This window comes from Odontesthes bonariensis, chromosome 9 (genome assembly GCF_027942865.1).
Source record: "Odontesthes bonariensis isolate fOdoBon6 chromosome 9, fOdoBon6.hap1, whole genome shotgun sequence".
NCBI classification, from domain to species: Eukaryota; Metazoa; Chordata; class Actinopteri; order Atheriniformes; family Atherinopsidae; genus Odontesthes; species Odontesthes bonariensis.
Genome location: NC_134514.1, coordinates 29,457,218 through 29,481,543, shown reverse-complemented (window position 1 = coordinate 29,481,543; position 24,326 = coordinate 29,457,218). Strand labels below are relative to the sequence as shown.

General features: G+C 42.9%; 2 protein-coding genes across 4 annotated transcripts; one reads left to right on the top strand and one right to left on the bottom strand.

The window, feature by feature from the left end:
- Window positions 1-412: 412 nt before the first annotated feature.
- Window positions 413-9,080, top strand: slc5a2 (solute carrier family 5 member 2). 3 transcript variants are annotated; one of them, XM_075473974.1, is made up of 15 exons: window positions 413-511; window positions 594-665; window positions 1,263-1,367; window positions 1,532-1,591; window positions 1,685-1,789; window positions 1,880-1,985; window positions 3,203-3,283; window positions 3,955-4,184; window positions 5,638-5,773; window positions 7,048-7,155; window positions 7,242-7,392; window positions 7,791-7,959; window positions 8,034-8,249; window positions 8,410-8,542; window positions 8,621-9,080. In XM_075473974.1, the coding sequence occupies exons 1-15, from the start codon at window positions 413-415 to the stop codon at window positions 8,833-8,835; spliced, it is 1,986 nt and encodes a 661-aa protein (XP_075330089.1). In that variant the 3' UTR covers window positions 8,836-9,080. The 3 variants fall into 3 exon arrangements, with proteins under 3 accessions (XP_075330089.1, XP_075330091.1, XP_075330090.1); XM_075473976.1 differs by lacking the exon at window positions 413-511 and having other exon boundaries at window positions 8,410-8,473; window positions 8,594-9,080; XM_075473975.1 differs by lacking the exon at window positions 413-511 and having other exon boundaries at window positions 8,410-8,532; window positions 8,596-9,080.
- A 532-nt stretch (window positions 9,081-9,612) lies between these two features.
- On the bottom strand, window positions 9,613-22,734 carry fbxo46 (F-box protein 46). Its single transcript, XM_075473968.1, has 3 exons — window positions 22,329-22,734; window positions 13,357-13,973; window positions 9,613-13,252 (listed from the first exon to the last, which is right to left on the bottom strand). The coding sequence occupies exons 2-3, from the start codon at window positions 13,834-13,836 to the stop codon at window positions 11,441-11,443; spliced, it is 2,292 nt and encodes a 763-aa protein (XP_075330083.1). The 5' UTR covers window positions 13,837-13,973; window positions 22,329-22,734; the 3' UTR covers window positions 9,613-11,440.
- Between the last annotated feature and the right edge of the window lie 1,592 nt (window positions 22,735-24,326).

Here is a 24,326-nt window from a genome sequence, read left to right as displayed (position 1 = left end):
TAACGAGTTAACTCACCCAGCCCTAATTATCATATTTCATTATACCATTCACCTTTAGAGTTTCTGCTTTAAGGCTACAGACTGAAGCCGTCTGGGCATGAAAAATGGCAGAAAACCACAATATGTGCTGAAAATCCAGCAGTACTACACACCAAGGAGGCAGTTTTTGGTAGTTCGGTGTTAATGAATACTCTAATGAATAACCTGCTGAATCGGCCCAATGTCACACCTGTCCAAAGTTCTCACTTAAACCGACCACCCCAACTCCGCTGCCCAGCTTTTTCATCATATCCACGTAATTGTAGGTACACAACAAGCTTCACACAAAGCTGCAGATTAACCCAGGGCAGGCCGCTTTGCCTTTACAGCTGATTAAGTTTGAGGTAAAATCAAAGTGTGTCTGAGTGGAGCAATGGAGAGCCTCTCATCAGACCAGGTGGTCATCAGCAACGCGGCAGATATCACTGTCATTGTTGGATATTTCCTCGTCGTTATAAGTGTTGGCCTTTGGGTAAGTGCTCCTGACAGAAGGGTCGATTCTCACAAGATTATGCCTGAATTTCACTGAATAACAATATTTCTCTGTGCTCCAGTCCATGTTTCGAGCCAATCGTGGGACAGTGGGGGGGTATTTCCTGGCAGGACGCACCATGACCTGGTGGCCGGTAAGTTCAATGTAAAAAAAAAAAAAAAAGTTAATACATTTACTTTTTTTGGCTGGTATAAGCTTACAGGTAATCGGTATATTTGTTGACTGAGAGCAGCAAGAAGCCGTAGAATAGAAATTCTGGAGATAGCTTTACATTGGATTACCTTTCAACTAAAGCATGCCCAGCATTGAAAAAAAAATTGAAGAACCTTTATTTTGAAGTTACACAGGCTTCACTTATCAGTTGTCTATGAGCGCTGAAACAGATTCTGCTTCTTGTGATCCACGTGTTCAAAGATAAATCCTTGTTTTCTTCTATTATGTCTAGACGCAGCTCTGTAAGGTCACACTGTCCTTGAATTTTTAGAGAAACCTTGACCCTGGACGATATTTACTTGCTTTGAGTATTCACAACAACTTCAAGTACACTTAAGAGTCCCTTCTGTGATGGAAGAAGAGTGAAATGCTGTGTCAGCCTCCGGTTTTTAATCTTTTCAGATCTTAGCACATGCGAGCGGCAACATTTTTCAGAATGTGGCCTTCATGTCAAACTTCCTCTAAAATCTAACAGGATTAACTGAACCTTTGGTGTGTTTCCATGTCCTTTTCATAGGTTGGTGCATCTCTGTTTGCCAGTAACATCGGTAGTGGTCACTTTGTGGGCTTGGCAGGAACTGGAGCAGCCAGTGGCATTGCTGTCGGAGGGTTTGAGTGGAATGTAAGCCACACTGTTTCCATTTGATTCAACTCTGCGCCAAAGCTGATAACGCGCACATTTTGTGGGGCTCTTCATAGGCAATGCTGTACATGACAAAAAATGACTAGAATCCAGGGAGAAGTTCTAAATGTGGCCTATGTCATTGTGTGCTGTTGATATGCCAGGCTCTGTTCATCGTGTTGCTGCTGGGCTGGCTCTTTGTACCTGTCTACCTCACAGCTGGGGTAAGGAGTTCTTCCTGTAAGATCATTTCAGTTAACTGGAAACATACAAAAGTACATCATTCTCTAATGCGATGGGATAATGTACTGTGTTAGGTGATCACCATGCCACAGTACCTGAAGAAGAGGTTTGGTGGGACCAGAATCAGCCTCTACCTGTCCATTATCTCTCTGTTCTTGTACATTTTCACCAAGATCTCAGTGAGTCCTTCTGTCTGAGCACACAAAAGAAAAATAACTTACTGTGTGTATATTTCTACAACGTTTTTATCCGGCTGTGTCTCTCTCCAGGTGGATATGTTTTCAGGAGCTGTGTTCATACAGCAGGCGTTAGGGTGGAACATGTATGTGTCCGTCATCGCCCTTCTTTTAATCACAGCTTTGTACACCGTTACAGGTATGTGGTCAAATGAGCGATTGTTGTGTATGTATGATATGTACCGAAGCTGTCCAAAAAACTGATTAGAAAAAAAGAAGCAAGCCCTGTGTTGAGATGTCGTCAGACTGTGGGACAGAAAACTTCCGTGGCTCTTGAAGAAGCAGTCTAAATCAACAATGAAGGTGTTAAAGTGATGCCAACATGGTTATTTAGGCGTGAATGTGAAAACTGCAAATTCATATTCGAAGCCTGGGTTACAAACACAGACTGTATGTGATCCTTTGGTATATGTACCAACATTTTGAAATGGAATTTTAGCCTTTAAGGAATGAGGAAGACTCTGTAAACTCGTTAGATAACTCATAACATGACAAACACTGACTGATTGAGAAGTATACAATCAGTCGTCCTTAACAACTACCAGAGTGGCCCCCACCTAGTGGACATTAGAAAGAATGTAGGTTTAAAGCACTTGTAAGCTGGTTTCATTTGTCAGTCCTTAAGGCAATGCCCATATTGATATGTATTCCAATTGGCTCCCACAGATACTTTTGCCATTACACCAACCAATCCTGATCATTTTTTGCTAATCCAAATCAGAGACTGCACAGACACAAGATCCCCCACTCACCCACTATGTCCTGTGTCTTTGTCACATGGTTTTCACAAGTGACTAGCAGCAGGCTGTGGGTCTATTATTTCCAAATCATGGGAGATGCTAATGTGAGCTCAGGTTTTGTTTCTTTTGTTCCAGAATCCCTAAAAGCAATATTCACAGGCATTATTTTTTAACATTCTGGGACTCAATTGGTATTGTTTAGAACAGCAAATCAGGGCTATAAGTCACTGATTATGAATGGGAAACGCAATGCGATGGGTTCTTCATAATAATGTAATGATTTACTCAGACTCTAACGTACTGGACATAAAGATCAGCTCGTCATCATTTCAGATGTGTTTACTGGTTTTCAGGCCGGTCAAACAGAACTTTTTTTTCAAAATGAATATGAATGAGCTTTTTTTTTTTTTTTTTAATGAAAAGCATTTTGGGATATCAAGGATTAAAGAGTTTTGAGCTTGCCTCATAATCAGGTCCTTTGTTGCCTCAACTCCGATCACATTTTGCAGTTTTCCAACAGCACAAAAACAGAATGCTACAGTGCATTGCTGAAATGTCCCTTTAATTCTCAGGACATGATCTGTTACAGTGTATTTAAATCCGTGTGTGTTACCAGGTGGCCTGGCCGCTCTGATGTACACCGACACAGTTCAGACATTTGTCATCATTGCCGGGGCCTTCGTCCTCACCGGATTCTGTAAGTACAAACTTTTTTGAATTGCATCTACTTTTTATTGCATATTGCAAAAAAGCACAGTTAAAGTTTCTGGCTTCTTTCTTTCCATTCAGACCAGTGTCTGTGTCTGCGTCTATCACCAGCAACTTCACAGCAGTAAAGACTTTAGCCAGGCTCTGTAATTGTTCATTTTCCTGTAGAGTTTAATTGTATGCTGACTTTGCAGAAGGGCAAAACTTTTCCGCCTTCAGATGACACAACAGCAACCCGACAGCCTTAGTGATTTTGTTTAAAGCAAAAGGTCAAAAAACTGTATATTGACTGGCATCTAGCTCTGGTATAGGGGAAAGACAAAGTCCAAGAAGGAGGCAGAACAAGATCAAAGTGGCAGAGAAATCTGCCGTCTGAGCTGTTTGTGAAGTGTTGATGCGTTGAACAGTTTGCGCTGACTAAGCAGCTAACTCACATCTTCAGTTAGGGTGGAGTGACACAACAACAGAGCTCTGAAACTTTATGTGTGTTTATGTCATTTATTTGCTCACTATAATGTGCTGTTATGCATTCTGGGAGTTCAGGTGTTGTGTCATCAGTACTGTATATATTACAAGATTCCAGCAGTAAAATCTGTTTCTTCTTTTTTTCCCCCTGGATTTAATGACAAAGAACTCATTCTGTTTCTTTCTCACATGCAGCCTTCGCTGAAGTCGGAGGCTACAGCGGTCTGCTTGCCAAATATAGCGCCGCCATGCCAAGTAACTTTTCCTCCATGGACCCCCTGCGCTACAACATCTCCCCCCAATGCTACATCCCCAGACAGGATGCCTTCAGCCTGCTGAGGGACCCGACCACAGGGGACCTGCCCTGGCCGGGGGTGTTGTTTGGGATTTCAATAGGAGGAGTCTGGTACTGGTGCTCAGACCAGGTAAATATTCGTGTCACGGGACTCTGGGTAATAACAGAGTCCCGAGGGGCTAACAGAAGCCTGAGGTGCTTCTAAGGTGCTTGTGGTTGAAATCTCACTAAAAAGAAGTCTATAAATTTTTTTGATGTTTTTCCAAGAGGCAAACAATACATATCAACTAAATCCATCTGTTCATATTTACGATTTCCAGGTTTGTGTGCATGTGTTTTCCCAATGTCCATGTATATAATATAGAATAAACCAATCAGTGCGGACCTAGGAGTTCAGCTTATTGGATGTTAATATCTGGCATTAGATTAAGGTTAGGAGAAGGGGCTTGGGAATACATCATGTTGATGAAGTATCCCCTTTGAGACGAAAAAATGTGTGTGTGTGTTTTGCCAGCTGAAACCAACATATCTCCACATTTTTCTTTTATGTACAAAATGAATTTTCGTCCCCCAGCTTAGATGCAATTTCTTTTTTTCGTACCATATAAACAATGCGGTGAAGTAGTCCTGGTTCGATTCCAGCACAGCTTAGCATAGTTACAGGGACTCCTGTTTGTACAGGTTGTGACCTGCTGGCAGAATCACTTCACAACAGACTTTCTTACTACATTGGATCATTACATGATAAAGCACTCGTTCTTCATGTACAGTAATCACAAGTTTATTGAGGGTTTGGAACAGGGATTTGTCTCATCAACTTCATTTAATTTCTTTGTACACATCTGTTCCTGCAACGCATTCCAAAGAGGTCGGGACTGTAGAGCTTTTACCACTTTGCCATTCCCTCTCTCAGCACTTAAAAGATGTTCTTTGTTTAGTGACGACAACAGTGATGAAGCATCTCGGGTTGAATTTTGTCCCGTTGTTAAACACCACTTAAAGCGTGCAACAATGCAGGGTCATCATCTAATTTTTTCATTAAAAAAAAAAAAAAAAAAAATTGCCAGATATTCTGGATTTGGTCAGCACTGCAAGCAGGCCGGTCCAGAACCGGCACCCTGTTCCCTATCTGTTCAATCCAGATGATGCCTCTGGGCAAAGTTAACACTATGGCTTTTTATTGTTGTTGTTGCAATAAACTTTTAAGTGGCATTTGTGAATGCAACTCCGTATTTTAGTGCTTGACAAAGGTTTCCTAACAAAATCCTTCATCCATGTGATCTAATCAGCTTCTGATGAACAACTGTTCTTGATGTGATACCAACTGAGGGAAGATCACGGACGCCCAATGAAATATCTTGGGTTTGTGCTATTTGCCTTGGAAAAATAACAAAGTTAAAACCAACCCAAGTGACGCTGATAACCTGTTGAACCTGTTGCCAATAAACATGACAATGAGAAGGAACCAAAAGACACAAGGCACAGAATTATCAGATTAACTGGAACTTCATAAACTGGATCCAAACTTCTTAAAAAAGTGCACGCGGATGTTCTTCTCAGGCTACGTATGTGTGTTCCTCCAGGTGATCGTGCAGCGATGCCTCGCAGCTCGTAGCATCACCCATGTGAAGGCTGGCTGCATCCTGTGCGGCTACCTCAAACTGCTGCCCATGTTTCTCATGGTGTTCCCCGGTATGATCAGCAGGATCCTCTATCCAGGTTTGTGGCATGCACTTCATCTGTCACACCCCGTTAAAGGGATAGTTCGCCTCTCTTCTTTCTTTTTAATATTTTTTTGGGCTTTTTATGCCTTTAATGGACAGGACAGTTGAAGAGAGACAGGAAGCAGGGGGCAGAGAGAGGGGGAAGACATGCAGCAAAGGGCCATCCGGCACGGGACTCGAACCGAGGCCAGCTGCAGCAAGGACTGTAGCCTCTGTACATGGGGTGCCTGCTTAACTCACTACGCCACCGACCACCCCAGTTCGCCTCTTTTGACATGAAGCTGTATGACATCCCATACTAGCACTATCGTGCATGAATATTGACTTACCTCCTACTGCGTCCTGTGAGCCGAGTTCCAGCCTCGTTTTGGCGTTGACGAAGGTAGTCCAGCTAGTTGGCTGGGGTCACAAAAATAAAGCATTTTTCTTCTCAAAACAATATGCGTTCAAAAGAGCAATACATTTGCATCACAAAATCGTTGTCCAGGAAAAAGTCAGACCTCACAATTGCTTGGCGCTCGTTTCTCTCCCTTCGTATCACTGTGCGCTGCCGCCTGCCGACAGTCGCGCCTGTTTCACAGTGTTTACTGCTCGGAAGCAGGGGACTGCTTGGTCTGCACGGTCTAATCCGTGAAACAGGCGCGGCTGTCGGCAGGTGGCAGCACGCAGCGATACAAAGGGAGAGAAAATAGCGCCGAGCGATTGTGAGGGCTGACTTTTTCCTGGATGAATGATTTTGTGATGCAAATGTATTACTCTTTTGAACGCATAGTTTTGAGAAGCAAAACGCTTTATTTTTGTGACCCCAGCCAACTAGCCGGACTACCTTCGTCAACGCCAAAACGAGGCCGGAACTCGGCTCACAGGACGCAGCGGGGGGGTAAGTCAATGTTCATAAATGATATTTCTAGTATGGGATGTCATACAGCTTCCTGTCAAAAGAGGCGAACTGACAAAAACAAAAGAAATATCTGCGAGAGTGGCACGAGCCTCTGCAGACACCGTTATCCTGCGGCCTGTTGGTTCTTTGGAGCTTGACTCAGCCTCGTTTTCTTGTTGGTCTGAGAATATGTGAAGTATAAAGTTTAAAAAGCTTGTAGATATTTGTTGCATCTCAGGCAACACCCACTGACCGTTAGCATGGTGGCCAAGACAGCAAAATAACTGACAAGAAACATGAAGTTTTCACATCTGACATGAGCACGCATGACTAACTGTAGATAAGCCACCGAAATCTTTGTGTATGTGTGTGTTTGCGTCCACCTGTAGATGAGGTTGGCTGTGTGGTCCCGGAGCACTGTAAAAAGATTTGTGGGACTGAGGTGGGCTGCTCCAACATCGCTTATCCTAAACTGGTGGTGACAGTCATGCCCAGCGGTGAGGACAAATGAGCTACTTTACACATTACCTTCCATATAGCAGCCTTCATAACCTCCTGCTGTCCCCCTTTACTCTCTGTCCAGGTTTGCGAGGCCTGATGCTGGCTGTGATGCTGGCTGCTCTCATGTCCTCTCTGGCCTCCATCTTTAACAGCAGCAGCACTCTGTTCACCTTGGACATCTGGACCCGCATCAGACCACAGGCCGCTGAGCGGGAGCTCCTCATTGTAGGCAGGTAAACAGTTTGCCATTATTCTCTAGAAGTTTGCACTGTTGTGTTTCTGTATGGAAAAAAGTCAAATCCGTATGTAGTCTATCCAGATGACTCTTGCTGTAATCATTATATCTGTATTTATCTCTTACATTTCTGTGACACAAAGCTGTTGCTCCATGCACACAATTTATAGGACTAAGGCTACACTAACTTGGACTTATCAATCCAGTAAAGGCCATAGAATACCATATAAATGAATAGAATGAAGTTATCAGCTGAAACTCAGGCAGATTGGACTGATACAAGCATTTATATTCAGCACTTCTGCTTAAAACTTGGGAGTTTTAATCACTTTTACACTGTTTATTACACCAATAATATGGACTCCCATATCTTATGATCATTCCTCTCCACTTTAGAGTCTGGGTTCTGTGCATCGTAGCCATCAGTATCTGCTGGATACCAGTAGTCCAAGCAGCCCAGAGCGGTCAGCTGTTTGATTACATCCAGTCAGTCTCCAGCTATCTGTCTCCCCCAATCGCCTCCGTCTTTCTGCTGGCTGTGTTCGTTAAGAGGGTCAATGAAACGGTGAGAAAGCTTCTGCCTGCATGGATTGTATCATTCCAAATCATACTGGACTTTTCATCTGTCTTCATCTCCAGGGTGCTTTCTGGGGCCTGATAGGCGGTCTTGCGATGGGTCTGTGTCGGATGTTGCCTGAGTTCTGGTTTGGCTCTGGCAGTTGCATTTTCCCTTCTCAGTGCCCTTTCCTTATATGCGGAATCCACTATTTGCATTTCGCCATCATACTCTTCTTCTGTACGTCGGTGTTGGTGCTGCTGGTCAGCTGCTGCACCAAACCTATAGAGGAGCAACATGTAAGTAACTTTTTAACCTCACTAATTTACTAAAGCTCAAGGCCCCAGATCAGACAGCTGCTAGTATATCAAAAGGTGCACATGTAAGAATTTTTGATCTGCAATAATATAACATTTCAAAATGGAGACCAAAGAAACAGTTCTGGATCTCTCCTTTCAGCTTCATCGTCTGGTGTTCAGTCTCCGTCATTCAAAGGAGGAGAGGAAAGATCTGGACTGGGAGCAAGAGGAAAAAGGGAGGAGAGCCCGGAGAGAGGCTAGGGAGAGGGCAAGGGAGAACAACGTGGTAACAGGTAAACGAGAAAAGAACTCAAACTTACAGAGACAGCCAAAGAAGACCTCATAGCACAAAAAAAAATCCTCTCTTTCAGTGTCTGAGGAGGAGGAAAAGTCTGGAATCTGTCACCTTGTTCGTAGTTTCTGTGGCCCAGGTGGCGACTCGCAAGCTCACGAGCAAGAAGAACCTGAGGAATTAGAGCAGCAGATGCCCGACATCAGTGAGGATGCAGTGTGGAAGTACGCTGTGGATGCAAACGCCACCATCATGATGGCTGTGGCAGTTTTCATGTGGGGATACTTTGCTTGACGGGGTCCTCTCGTTCTGAAAAATGGATGTCAAAACGTGTGAATTTGTGTTAGTTTGATGTAGATTGAATTGAGTCAGCCTTCAAAGAACTCAGATTCAAACAAAACAGTGTTGCCATCTGTTGACAGTGATTCGTCACTGCACCCTAAAGAGAACGTGTAAGGCAGAGTCTGGAAACGTTTATCAAGTTAGAAAAGCATTACTGTATAAGGTTACGTGTTGATTCGATCGCAAGTCAGTCTTAAAAGGTGTGAAAATACAGTTTGTGTAAGAAAGTTTAAATCAATAAAGCTTTAAGTAGCCCTGAAATTGTATTTTTCTTCTTTTTTTTTTTTTTTTTTTCCCCCAACCTTAAAACTTTTGCTCAAAACAAGATCAATGAAAGATTGCAGTGACTTCATACCAACCACCTCCACACTCCAGAGTGAGAACTACACAGTGCTGATTGTCTGACACATTTACTCAAGTGTTCATATTAGGGACCTGGTTTCCCTGGGCAGCTTCTGGATTACGTTTGCATTTAAGCAGACAAAATCATTACATGGTGTCATAATAACACAGTTTGTAGTTATGACTTCAAGACGCAAGTGTTAATTTTTTCCTTTTGTCCAAAAGTGTATCCCACTCACAAGCCGTTTAACTGCTAATCACCCCAAAATCAGCTCTAATAAGCCTGAACATCATCATTCTAAAGAAATAATAATAATAATCAACTGTTTGAAAGTCATTAGCAGCCAGCCTTGTATTTACTTACACACCACGCGAACAACCCAGGGCTTCAGATTTCCAGTTTTAATCATCACTTGTTTTTATTTAAGCAGATATTTCCCATTAGCATTGTACACATCTCCAACCTACAGAGGTCTCCCATGACTACCCAACCATCATTCCCATCTCCATGCAGTTTCAACATCATTCAACACATCAGTTTCTCAGTGTCCAGTCTGTCAGCTTACAGGGGTCTGGGAGTGTAAAAGCAAGGGAGAGAGAGGGGAAGGACAGATAAAGAGAGTTTTCTGTTTTCCTAAGGAAAAGTCCAAGCCATCGCCAGGCACTGTTCATCTTGCACTCCCAACACCAAGAGTTTTGGGTGGATCCAGTAAAGCTGGATGGAGTGCAACAAGCATCTGAAACCTAGCAACTTAAACGGTCTGTGCAAATCCCAATACTCTTGATCATCTGTGAGGTATCCGACACCTCTGTCTCCTGCAGGGTGGGTAAGAGGTAGGGGGCTTTTAAGGCTGGAAGCTGGTGTATAGAGTTTCTGCTGACTGTGGTGGATGGTTTCACTCGCTTTAAACCGCGAATGACGGCTTTGGCAAACGCTGCCCTCGGCCGGATCGGAGGACGGTGGGATGGAGGGATAGAAGAGAGCTGGGGGTTAAAACAAAGATGGAGTATTTCAAAAAACAAAAAAAACATCTTTGCAGGTTGAGTAGGGTGACAGACCGATACAAAGAGAACACAGTCCTCAAGAATAAAAGCAAATACAACAGCAAACATTCTGACACACAACCCAATAAAAACAGCCAAACAAAAAAAAACAAAAAAAAAAGGAAAAAAAAAAAAAGGCAAACAAGCAAAATCAATCAAACCATACAAAGTGACATCAGGCCTTTCCAAAGTGACATCAAGTTTCTCTTTTTAATCCCATTCAAGTCCATCTCCCATAATTCTCTGTAAACCAGAAAGTACTCTGTGGCTCCTCTTTATGGCTGGTCAGCAAGGTTAGGGTCCACTCTAAAACAATGACGAGGGTCTAAGCAAGACTGTGCCTGTCATCAACCAATGGTATGGCTGTTTCAGAATTAAAATCCGTGAAAGAAGCAATGATTTCAGCAGCATCATCAGGGGACTGACCGACATAGTACATTACAGAACATTCAGAAAAATAGAAACGCATGGTGCAGGACAGGTAAGAACGGCATCTTGTACAATGGAAAAATCAAGTTTGCTTCATACAATCACATTTCTATTGTAACTGAACATTCCATCAGTGAAAAGTTTGACATCTCCATACAGCTCATTCCTTAAAGCACCACTGTACAGCTAACGTGGAGGTTTGTGATACAACACAGAACACAACGAGTGGAGTAGTAAGCAGGCTCTAGGGCATTACATTTTTATGCATCTCGTTATGAATGCTAATCTCAATGAAATACACTGCAATGTTTTCACATGAGTTACCTACTGAAACTGCCATGTGCATAATTAGACAAAAACCTAATGATTAGGGGGCAGAGAAAGGACCGACTGACAGCAGCAGGAGAGGACCCCAACCCTGGTATGCAAACTTTAAAAAGCAGCCACTGTGGAGCACAGTAGGGGATAGAGGGATTCTGGAGGGCTTGAGAAAAAAAAAAAAAAAAAAAAAAAAAAAAAGGCAAGGAGTGTGACACACTTCTCCTTCTTTACCTCTCAACCTCAGTCTGCTGAGGCAAGCATCAGAAAGAAGGATGAACGCAAAGAAAAAATGAAGTCCTGGAGTGTTGATTCCTCCTCATGCTCTCTTTGTTTCCCCATCCTCTGACCAGCGATGGGAGAGAAGGGAGGAGGTACACTGAATGAGATTAGAGTAGGTTCGTGTGCTGTGTACTCGCTCAGTCTACCTGGCCTCCTCCCTCCTGTCCTCCCTCTTGGTGCGAATGGGCTGAGAGCCGTCAGCAGGCTGCTGGACCCAGTTGTTATCGTGGAGCCCAACACGGCAGCCTGGCGTGTCTTTGTCCGTACGCCGGCAGCACATCCAGTAGGAACGTCCATAAGGCAGGTCATGGTGGTAAGGTTTGGGATGCCAACGGCACAAAGAAACGTCCCCGCGCTCATACTGTCGCTTACACTGTTTGCAGGGGTCATCCCTGTAGAGAGGGTCTTGATTCCACCGTGAATCCACTGCGCGCACCCCGTATGTCTCAATCAGCGCTTTGAAGTAGTGACAGGTGCACTTAAGGGCTGCCAAAGAGCGTGTAGGCAGGTAGCTGAAGATGTTGACCATGATGTGGTCGGGGAGCAGTAGCATGTACTGTCGTGGTTCCAGGAGTCGCTGAATCTGGAAGCGGATCTCCAGGAAGTCATGAGACACGTGGCGGTAGAGGCGACACAGTGAAGGGTCTGAGCAGTCTTCCCCAACACTTGGAGAGCCTGGTCGAGATGCCCGCTCCCCTGAGCTCACTGCCACCCCTGCCCCAGGACTGTTGTTGTTGGCACAGTCCAAAGAGCACATTCCTGACCCACTGCCAGTGGCCTTAGCTTTTACATCCTCCTCTGGTCCCCGAGGGGGCTGAAAGAAAAAGAGTTGTCCTGGAGGGGGGTCATCTGATGAAGGGTCAGTCGAGTTTCCAACTCCTCCACCACTCCCTCCACCACTAGGCACAGCAAAACACACCGTCTCCTCCTGCACGTTCTCAGTGCTGTCCTTGCCATAGAAAACACATTGGTCCACAGCACCAGTTACCACCACCTCCACATGGAAACCAGTCACACGCTCCCTCCCCACACCTGCAGCCTTTTTCTCCCCAGATGAATGCTCCTGGCTTGGGTCTGGGCTGCTACAGGCCGGCCTATCTGAGTGATGGAGGTCTCCATCTGGTTTGGGGGCAGCAGTAGTGGCGGCGAGCAGCAGACTGCTGGGGTCTCTTGATGAGGGACTTACAAGCTGGTACAGGTCACAGGTGATTTTCTCTTTGGCCCTGGCTGCTGCTTGATTACTCCCACCACCACAGCTCATAAACATACACCGGGACCGGCCAGCTGGTTCCAGCTGAGAACGTGGGTCCAGATTTGATACTCTGAAAGCTATCCTAACCTCCCCATGACTATGGCTGGTTGGTGGAGGTGGTGATACAGTGTCAGACTCCCCTCCTCTCCTTTGCTCCCCATCTTTGTCTTGATTAGAAGACTGGATTCCAGGACCAGGGCCCAGATGGAGACGATTCTCAAGGTTCTGGGACTCGAAATGTGCAATGGCCTGTGCTACCTTGCATGACTCTTGCTGCTCCTCGAGTTCCTGGTCTGTCTGGATTGGAGATGATCGCTTCTCGTCCTCTTTGGAGGGCTGACCATTTGAACTGTTTGACACAAATACCATAGGAGAGGGATCTGATACTGTGCCTCGGAGTAGAGTGTGCTGGTTGGGAGTAAGGTCCAGACTGTGAGTAGTAGTAGAGGGCTGGTGATGATTTCCATGAACTGCCACAATCCCCTGAAGGGCCATGGCAGTCCTCTGCTCAACCAAGGCAACCATCTCTGCCACAGAAAGCAGGTCAGTTTCGCTCACACCTCCAAGCTGTGGCTCATCGGGGCTGGGAGGTGCGATGGTGGTGTCATGACTGACAATGTTGGAGCGTGTTGGAGGGTCATAGGATGAGCATCGTCTTCGTCTTTTGGCTTTACTGCAGTCAGTTGCCCAGTTACCTTTAACCTGTGGGGAAGAAGTAATCCATCCTTAATTGAGAAGGACCTAAATCAAACTAAAAGCTCTTACAAACACAGCAATCAGTGCTTCATGTTGTGTCAGCGTCTTACCTTCATGGCGCTCGGTCTAGGCTGACCTGCTCCACTGAACTGGTGTGCAACAAAGAAGGCAATCTTCTCCTTGGTGTTGCCTGGCTTTATAACATACCAGGTGTCTAACAGCACACGTCCATCTTCCATCTGGGCCCCTGAAGTGGGTGGTGAGGGAGGAGCTGAAGGGGGTTGTGGGGTCTGGCTCCTCGACAGGGAGCTGGATTCAAGCTCAGGTTCAGGTGGAGTGTTCTCTGAGCCCACATCCTCCTCTTCTCCACCTCCCTCCTGCACCCCAACAATCATCCCTACATCTTCACTTTCATCTGCTGTCCTTCTGGCACCTTGAGATGGCTCAGGCTTGCAGAGCGAGGGGGACCCTGCACCACTGCCACCTCCACTGCTGCTCCCTGAGCCTGGACTCCTGGCTTTGTTCTGGGAGTAGGTGCCAAACGGGCGTGGGCACCACAGCCGGATGTGGGAGAAGGTGTCTCGGTCCATCAGGATGGAGACCACCGTGGCATATCTGCATCTATGCTGGCCAGCAAACACCAAAAGCTCTCATTGTCGACTCCTTGTTCCAGTGCCAACCCGATCGGCACCGACACAAAGATCCCCACCTGCACCGAGCATACAACCTGCATCAATGCAAAGACATAAGGAGAAAACGGTGAGGTACAGGCAGAGAGGGGAAATAAAAAAAGACAGCTTCAGAAATTAAAATAGAGATAAGTTCACTACTGTAAAAACCCCTGTCAGTGTTAGGATTAATCTAGATAATCAATAACAAATTGGGGCTGTACTGAACAGTTGCCTTGAGGTATTCAGACAAGCTGCGATCGTTCTGCACCCGCAGCCAGACCACTTGCGTGCAGAGAACACAGCTATCATACTATCATTAAAACTAATCGCAAATAGCCTGCCTCACACTTTTGCCAAACTCAATTAGCAGTTACATTTGCTAATGCATACCAAGATAACATCCTCTACTTTGGAGCCTCCAAATCAAATCAAAGCAGATTACATTTCAGGTTTGAGATCTGCAGCCGGCAGATGAAAGGGATGAAAGAAGGAACACAAGAGCACCAAATGCATTCTCCCCTCTCCCTCTGCATCTCAGCGTTTCAAAGAGGACTTGCTTAATAGGAGGCAACATAGGGAGGAGCACGCAGGCATATGCTGGACCTATTTATAGCAAACGGCAGCAGGGGGTGGGGTAGAGGCAAAACTGTTGTTGCCGTCCTCACCCCTTTCTCCATGCCAAAGAGCCTATACTACAAAATAAGGAGGGGGAAGCCTTTCGTCCACCCAGCATGCTTTGCTTCTGTAGCTAGGCCAGCTGTGGGGAATGCCAGGAACGTGCCGGGATACTTAAGGACAGATACAAGTGGCAACGGAGCAACTCGTTTCATCCACTGGTAAATTGTCTGCACTTATATAATGCCTCTTAACCAAAGTAGTTCAACAAAGCACTTTACAACCCATTCAAATACAAACACACCCATTCTGAAGGTTACTTCTTATACATTACATACTTAAGCGGCATTAAAGGATTAAAATGGATCAAATGGACAGGATTATCATAATTCATATCAATTTCTGACAAATAAGAAAGTACAATGTACCCTGTTACATAGGGTGCAATTATCTAAAACCATTGCATATTTGTGCTACGTGGGGGGGGAAAAAGGAAAATACATGTAAAAACATGCCACATTTATTCTTAATTTACATTTAAAAATTAAATAATGTATTTTTATTTATCCGTATTCAAAGATATATTTTTTGTTTTTTTACAGTGGGCTGTATTAAGTACTACTAAACGGTCAGTTTACTCTCAATTTGAGGAATCAGAAAGAATTTCTGAGCCAAGCCAACTGCTAACGCTGACCGGAGCCACCAGAAGAGTAAACTTAAACTTCAAATTTCACAGTGGCACAAGGAAGCACTATGCTGCTTTCTAACCGTGACTTTTCTGCACCATTTCCTCAGACCCAGCCTCTGAAACGGTCTCGTGCAAAAAGTGACTTTTCTCCCTCCTCTGGTGGAAGCAGTGGGGGTTCGAAGTCTAAGGCTCTTAGCGTTCCCATTAAAGTTAGAAAAAGGATTCTCCTCAAATCTCATCGAAACAAAAAGCTCTGACTGAACTAAACGTGCCAACTATGTGTGGCAGTGGAGCCACATACATGAAAAATACATTCTTTGTACAAAAAATAAATAAATAAAAAATCCAATTAGTCTTTATCGTTAGATTTTATTGCACGCTCCTTTTGGATTCGAAAATTAATGACACCCGAAATAAGAGTGTGGCGAGTTGTTAAATAGAACTGAGAGTGAACACAAAGAAGACGAGCGGAATCATATTTCACGAAGACAAACAAATGAGCAACGGAACAAAAAAAGATCCGAGAGGCCTAATCATTAATACAATGTGACCTGAAGAAAAAGAATCCCTTGTGTCGCAGATAATTAGGAGCCGTTCCTTAAACCCTGGCCTCTTTTCGATTCTTAAGGGAATCGCACTGTCAGCCATGAAGTCTACCAATGTTTTAGTGATGGCTTCAATGCAGATGTGTCAACAAGGAAGTCTGTCTTTCAAACGGCGTTAGCGGACCTTAAACCTTCCCTCTCCCTCGATTCTTTGGGTTTGCCTAAAGCATGACCAAGGGAAAGAAAATGCCGTCAAGCCCAAAGCTAGATGAAGATGGCTTTAAGAACACAACTAAGGCTCTCCTGTTCACTCACAGGACAACTGACAACAATGTCCCTTCTACCATAGTGAAATCCAATTAGGTTGAGTCACCATTCACCCACTCCATTCTACCAACATTACTTATACACAACCTTATACTTGTACGAGTTGTGAATCAACAAATACATTAACGTACAATTCATGCAGCAAACTGATTTTATCCTCGCTTTACAAAGATTTTAGAAAATGGTTGTGGATAAAGTACTTTAAAGTCCTGTGAAGATTTCACGCATCATTTTTCAAATACTCATTTTTAAGGCCATAGTCATACTATCTGACCTGCTCACCTGAGTGTACCCAGTTACAATCTGAAATGATCTGTCACCAACCCCGGGCATGCAGCAGTTGCAGTCATCAAGTGTCCCTCTCTGTGATATCACTTCTTGTCACATGGTTTTTCATGAACAAAATGGCTCCTTAAATGGTGGCTTCGACACCTTGTCTCTCAGGGAACTGACATATATAAATTCCAAGTTAATTACAGCGCTCAAAACAATGGCATCCCACTGTTTCTGAAGTAACTGAAATCATTTGATTAAATGTTCTGAACGTTAAAGCACATTAAGTTTTTTTTTTATTTCTATTCCTCCAAATTGGATTAATTACAGGCTTAAAAGGGTTACTTAAACAGTTAAAAACAAAAACAAAAAATTAATGAAATAGATACGTTTTCTGATGAAGCCTTTCTGACCGAGATGTCCCTTCTCTGAGCAACCACAGCAACTTATACGACTCATATGACCCGTTACCAATTACATTACTGCTCAAACTCTCGCTCTGATGACCCGTCTCAGCTCTTCGTTTTTCTTTATCCTTCCCTTGGGCAGGTCCTAAATAATTGTGAGCCTGAAGCTGTGGGCTGTAGGAAATCTAACTCAAAGTGTGTCATGTCTGATTCGGACAGTGTGGCAACGGTAATGTAGCAGAGAGGCCTGTTTATCTCTCATCATACTTGATCGGCTAAAAAAAAAAAAATGAAATTGAAAAAATGAAAAAAGTGAAATTGAGAATACAGTTTATAAAAAAAATGTAATAAAAAAAATTCTGTAAATCTGCAAAGTCACCGTTAATCTATAGGGCTCGGGCACGCGTTGCATTCTGGGATATGGTCGCCATATTGGAGGCACAATCTCGTAAACAAACCCAAGGCAAGACGGAGATCAAGGACCAAACAGTGAGAGAAAAGTGAGAGAAAAGCATGTTAAAATCGAAGAAAGGATGTGGGATATACCGGGATACATTACAAAAGGAAGCCAGAGATCGGTACATACAGAAGATTGGCGTTATAAACGGACTGGACCCTTATGAAATACCGAGCAAGGAATGGATTGTCGACGAAGATTTACTGCCTAAGTTCACCCTTTCGGACATAATTGCGTATATAGTATGTGGTGTCAGTGCTTATACTGCAACAGTTTCAATTATAATGACACTTTACACTTTTGTCATGTTACTCTACTTGTAAATAAATAATGAAACACACACACTTGGCTGTATCTCAAAGCATATTTATTTCAGACGACTTCAACTTTGCACAACACTCCTGCTCATGGTGGTCAGAGTACAACATACAGACACAATCTTGTCAAAGAATGTTTTGTCTTCACCTTCGCATGGCAAAACTATGTTGATAGGTACTTTTGCTGACAAAAAGGTGAATTGTTTCTGACAGTTCCAATCGCCCTTTCCATGTGAATTTGGTGATGGGCAATTTTCCTTGTATTTTCCACATTAAATTAAGATTAAGATTAAGATCAGATTTATTGTCATGTATACATGCATACACACGAAATTTGTCCTCCGCTTTTAACCCATTGAGACATCCCTTGCTTCCAACTGACAGTGTCCTCTTGTGAAGGCGGGGATCTTTACCTCAGCACACAAAAGTCTGTAACTTACCAGAATGAAAATGCAGAGAACACACTCTCATCGACACCGGGATTGAGTGGAAAGTTATGCTTGGTCGTTTTACAGCAGCGATCCATGCTAGTCGACGACGCTTTGTTATCTCGGACACTTGGTCTCCGTGGGTGCGCCTCCAAGCAGGAAACCGGTAAAAAGATAAACCATTTACGATTTCCCCCCCATTCCTGTCACGGCTTACGCTATTGCACCCCACGACACAGCAACGTGCGACCAGTGGCAAAGACAATAAGTAAAATAGATAAACCAACGAAGAAAGTTCCAAGACCAGGCGGGAGTACGTCTGCGCGCAGTGGAAAACAATGTAAACAAAACAGTTCTGAGCCTCCAGTATGGCCGCCGCTCACGTAGTGACGTCACGTGCCCGAGCCCTATTCTGCTGTGATTTCTTATTATTATGCCAACTGATTTGCTGAACTCATCCCCCAAAAGGAGGAGAATTAAAATAAATAAATAAATAAAAAAATAAAAAATATCGAACTATGGAAGAAACAAGCTTACCGCCTGGAATTCTCACACTGAATGTTGAATGCTTGTTGAATGCAGAGCTCTTAATAAAACTCTTCACCTCCTGCTGCACGACAAAGGTGATCAAAGAGCTTACCCACTAAGTTGTTGACATGTTCAAGATGACACGTTAGCCTGTTGCTCTCCATTTTGGCCACTGTAAGGTAAGTAATATGCTTTAAAATGGGTAATTTGTGCCTTTTTGTCTAAAATGCTGCCTATGTAGCGCTTTGTACATTTGGACTAATGGACTGGCTGAAAGGTGCAAAGAGCAAGCACCACCCACACAGTGTGGTGAACCATTACATTTGCTTCCTCCATAATCACAGAGAAACAACTCAACTAAGAGTAAACAAATTATACCATTGTGAGGAGGAAAAAAACCCCAAAAAACCTAAAGAACCTTTTTATTGGCCTTGTCTATGACCTCATCGGGACTATTTGTAACCACTCCACCTACTCGTCATCCACTCCTCTTACTTGTTCTTTTCACAGAATGCAATGCGTCGCTTCATACCATATTGGAAGACACTATAAGAGGAGCCAGAAGATAGGCAGTCCACCCACAGCTACACAACCCTACTATGAAGTCACCCAAAAGAAAAAAAACTTAGGTAAAATCAGCTGAAGCGTGACACACTCACACAGCCAGGTTACTCATGTCGCTGTCATCAGGTTAAAACTCCATTCTGTCACTTGCTGTTTTCAATATCTGCTCACTGTGTTTGTGTTTCAATGAAGCTCCATAAAGAATTTCAAAGGTACTTTCTGCCTCCGTTGTCAGACTACAGAACAACTGCACTGCAGTACAAAAAATGCCACAGGCTTTCTGGACTGTTTCAGTTCAGTTACATTACAGATTAATTTACCATTTCAACACTGAAAAGTCATCCAACAACATGAAGATATATATATAAAAAAAAAGAAAAAGAAAAAATATATAACGAAACGTACTGTGTGATCTGTTTGACTACCTTCCATAATGTGGGGTCAAAGATATAAAGTGGTTACAGACTATGGGCTTTTTAAAATGACTGATACACAGCATAGACCCTTATTTGTGCAGCCGTGAGATCTCATTTTTGGAAAAGGAGCCATTCTTAGCCAACTTCACAGTCCAGTATTTTCCAACTGTATTAAATCTGGAAAGCTTCTTCCAAATGTCTTAAAAGGTGTAAAAACAGAAGTCAGTGTGACTTAACATACATAACCCGCAAAGTATCCCACAGCTGAAGGGCCGTCTCTCATTCAGTCTTTGGTGCACTGCATTACTCCCGTGAGTTGATCCAAGTTAGATGTTTTTTTTCCTTTTTCTTTTACCATTTAAAACATTTCCTGCAAATAAAGCCTTGAGTTTGGTTCTAAGCTTTCTGCAACAATCTAATCCTCCAAATCCTGCCGAAGCACAGCGGCAGCTAGTGACCCCACACCACAGCGCCCAGGACTGCGTCGTTGGGTCAGAAGTGAATTGTGTTTTCCCTCTATGCATTAACACTCAACTACTTCCACATACAGAAGTGAGCAGCTCTTAAAGTATGCAGACATATCAACTAGGACCTTATTTAAGGATGGTGCAAGTCAAGCTCTCACAACATGTAACAGACAAAATAGGTCCAATCAAATTTCACAGTGGTCTGTACTTAAACCAAATAGATTTGTGAATTGGACCAGACCAAAAGTTTAGATAGCAGTTCTGCTATCTAGCTACGTACGTAAATCATGTCAATAATACAGAGTACATCATTCCTCCTCTGAGCTGAACACCGATTAAGTGTTTCTAAGATTGCAAAATGTGTCTGGATATACAAGTTTTTAAAGTCAAAGGCCTTTACATTACTGCTCCAGTCAAAAAGGTGACAACCCACGCAAATGGGCACACAAGGAAACATAAACAAGAAGTACTGATATGTGTAAAAATACATCAGCACCTTGTTTTGGCCCATTAAAGTGAAACAGAATTTCTGCTGGAAAGCGTAATGTCAGCTGACATATCCCTCTAACCAGGATAATGGTTTCACTAAACTGCAGCTGATGTCTGTGTTCAGACAACAATGTACAAGATCCCAATTGAATGCCAACTTAAAGTTTAACACGTTGGATTAGAAAGTTTGGCATCAATGTCTGAGCTTTCCACTTAGAAACGAGCGTTACGTTCAAAGATTCTCTTGCAGAAGTAAGTATATACATACATAGATTAAAACAAAAGTAAATCAGGCTCATAAGCACAAAACTAATTCCAGGTCAGCGCTTTTGAATCCACCAGCTCTCCTCCATGTTCCTTTCTGAACTGAATTATGACTCAAGATGCCAAAAATCCTATGAATGACTGTACAGAGAGCATGCAAAAGAATCTTAGCTCAATCTCCTTCACTGCATGCGCTTCTCTGAAGACAATGCAACAGACAAGCAACCAGCCGGCCAGCTTTGCTTCACACTGTCAACAGAACAATGGAGTTGAGTGCATTACTCCAGCAGTCTGCCCAGGAACCCTACATGAGGGCAGTCTGTCAGTTCAACTGGGACAAGTGGCTGGCAAGTGGCTGACTGGCTTGTGACTGTATGTGTGCGTGTGTGTGTGCGCACATATGCATGTTTTTTTGCTCCGACACCGTCACAAGTCAGACTCTGAAGCAAGCTTTGATAAGACAATCCTAAAAGCCATTGTGTCAACACAGCACTCTTTTCTATTGAACACCTTCAAGGAGGGTCAATCATGCATTGTCTAACAAAACCCCATCAAACAGCACACGGTGTGAGTTAATTACTGGCATATCAACCACTTTAACACCATCATAGCAATAACAGCGCTAGCTTTTACTGAGCCACTGTCACAAAAACTGATTTTCTATAAACATATTCATGTACTGCCATCTGTTGTATACACCTCCTTGCAACAAGTAAAACGTGTCATAGAAGGCAGCGATTAAGTCTACGGTGCATCTTCATTTTTGGGCCTGTTGGGATTATCATGTTATTCATTTATTCTCTGATAATGTAATCACCCCAGAACATGTTCATATATTGACGTACTGACGGATGTACTATGATACTGCCCAAGATGTTGACGTGTTTTTGTTTATCTAAGAATGTCACTAAGGTTTTAGCCTACATGTCTGAACATGGCTTTTAATTACAATTACGTTAAAGGAAGTACGGTAGTTTCTTTTGCAGTATTTGTTTCACACTAAGGAGTTATAGCAACATAAACACCAACGTTGTTGTGAGTATAAGTCGGTGTTTAATTCTACCTGTGAATAAATTTTCACAGCCTAAATCGAAGGCCTACGAGTCACTTAACGATTACTTTTCTGGCTGTGTTTTCGATAACCTCATGACCCTGGATAGGCGAGCTGAAATGTTACAAGCTGCCAACTGACAACCAAAAAGATGAATGCACCAAAAATACTGTAAACAACAGTGACAACCCTACAGTTGTTTTGTATTGTCGCAATCCCATTTGAGCGTCTTTGACCAACAAATAGCTGGGAGACTAGCTGGTTTAACTGTTAGCTTACTTAGCGTCGTAGTAACGCAAATGTCCAGCCATAATCGGTCAAACAGAACCTGCCAACCTACAGTGTTATTGTTCACCAACTACGTCTAAACCAACTGTGTTTGTGAAACTTTAAACCATATTGCGGCGTATTAATGACTAGTTAGAGAGTTAACAGGTCCTTCCTTAGCTAACTAGCTTGCTAACTGATAAGCACAACTTACCTGCATAATAACATGACAGACCTTGCTAACAAGCTACGGTAAAAAAAAACAAAAAAAAAAACCTCTTAGCTTCATAGTTTAGTTGTTGGATTACCTTAGCGATGTTAACCTCCACAGACAATCCTCTTGATCTGCAGACAATTGGTGACCAGAATTTCTTCGCTGTATTTTCTTCTTACCAAACCAGTCTGTTTAGTCAAATGCAGGTGACACGAGTTGACTATCCGAGTCCACGTAGCTAAGCTAACTCACTAGCGGGCTAACGTCGACATTAGCCTACAGCTACTTTCTATTATAAACCTTGTCTAGTGGTGGCTGCTATCGCGGCTTGTGTGCCTGTCAGTTCTCTGAACACAGACTAGTTGACTGTGCGCCTTGTTAGGACTCTTAAAAATCGCTCTCCCACTATCTATTTAGAAGTGACACAAGCTTTTACGGTATGTTCTTGGGATACCAAAATAATCAGTGTCAAAACGGCGAGAGGAGGAAGGCCATCTTGTTGACAAGCAGCTGCATAGGGCCCACAGCCAATGGCAGTGCAGAGTCGGTGGTGTGCCCATATATGGCGTCTGCACAGCTCCCTCCCACGACTGCCCCCCGCTCCCCCACACTCGTTACGCTGGACCACACAATGAAAGCGCAACGTTAAAAGATGACAGTGTCATACACAGGTGGGGAAATCTAAATCCACTACTCATAGTGTGAAGACTTGGTTCGCTGTGTGTCCGTTCTCAATCAATTGAAGATGGCTTTTTGAGCCATGATTAAATTCAACCAACAACAAGGTATCATATTAATTTGTTCTGCTTTTTCTTTCATTTAGCATTTATTTCGTTTTCAGCACGATACACTTTAACACAGTGTTGTATTGTAACGAAGTAAAAATACTTCACTACTGTACTTAAGTATATTTTGGAATACATTGTACTTTCCTGGAGTTTAACATTTTTTGACAACTTTCACTTTTACTTCACTATATTTCCAAACTTAATTGCATACTTTTACTCCAATACATTTTCATTGTTCGGTTTAGTTACTCGTTACAAAAAAAAAGAGAGAGAGAGAGAGAGAGAGAGAGAGAGAGAGAGAACGCAACATTGTTTTGACCCCATGCATGTTATGCCTGCCCAAAGATGTGGAAATTCTATCTTACAGAAACTCCCCCTTTTTAGGTTTTAAGGTAGTTTTACAAAAAAGGTCTTCCTCCTCAGATGCCAGATCCCTCCCAATTCTTTTTTTCTTTTGGATAATGACCGGTTGTGTGTGCACCTCCTATAGCTTGTGAAGTACAGTAATCGTAACAGCTTTTTTTCTTGGTGATGTTGGCCTCATTTTCTGTACGGAGTTATTTTATTTATTTTTTAGAAAGGTTTACAAAAGGGGTTTCAAACTGGACTCCCTCTTCAGATGCCAGATAAGCTTAACTTTTCTCCTATCTTTTTTCTTTAAATTTTGTTTATAATGATGGCAATAACAGTAGCAGCCTCTTTTGTTTCATTTTTTTCTTAATGGTGTAATGTACGCCTCATTTTCAGCACTGACCTTACTTGAAGAAGAAAAACTTAAAGGTTCACAAAGTTTGTATTTTCTGTCTAAACCTGGTCTAAATTTTGCCTGCACTTGGTTGTGTGTAGATTTTAAGTGTATTTGACCTTCAAAGTTTACCAAAATATCAAAAATGTCATTCAAACTGCATTTGCCTTGTTTACTTTTTACTTATACTTTTCATTACATTACTTAAGTACATCTATTTATACAATAATTCTCATACTTAAGTACAAGACGTTTCGGATACTTTAAGACTTTAACTCAAGTAACATTTCAGTCAGTGACTTGGACTTTTACCAAAGTCATATTTTGGAGGGGTACCTATACTTTTACTTGAGTGTGAGATTTCAGTACTTTATACAACACTGCTTTAACATCACTCATTTTCTACAAATTAATCTGCCAACAGGGAAAGTTTCATTTTAGCTCTCAATATCTTCAGGTACTTTTGAGCAAATCAAACAGACTCCAAGCATCAGAGCTTCAGTGCTTAACAACCATCTTCACAAGGCTAGCTAACCAGAAATTATGTCTGACAAATATA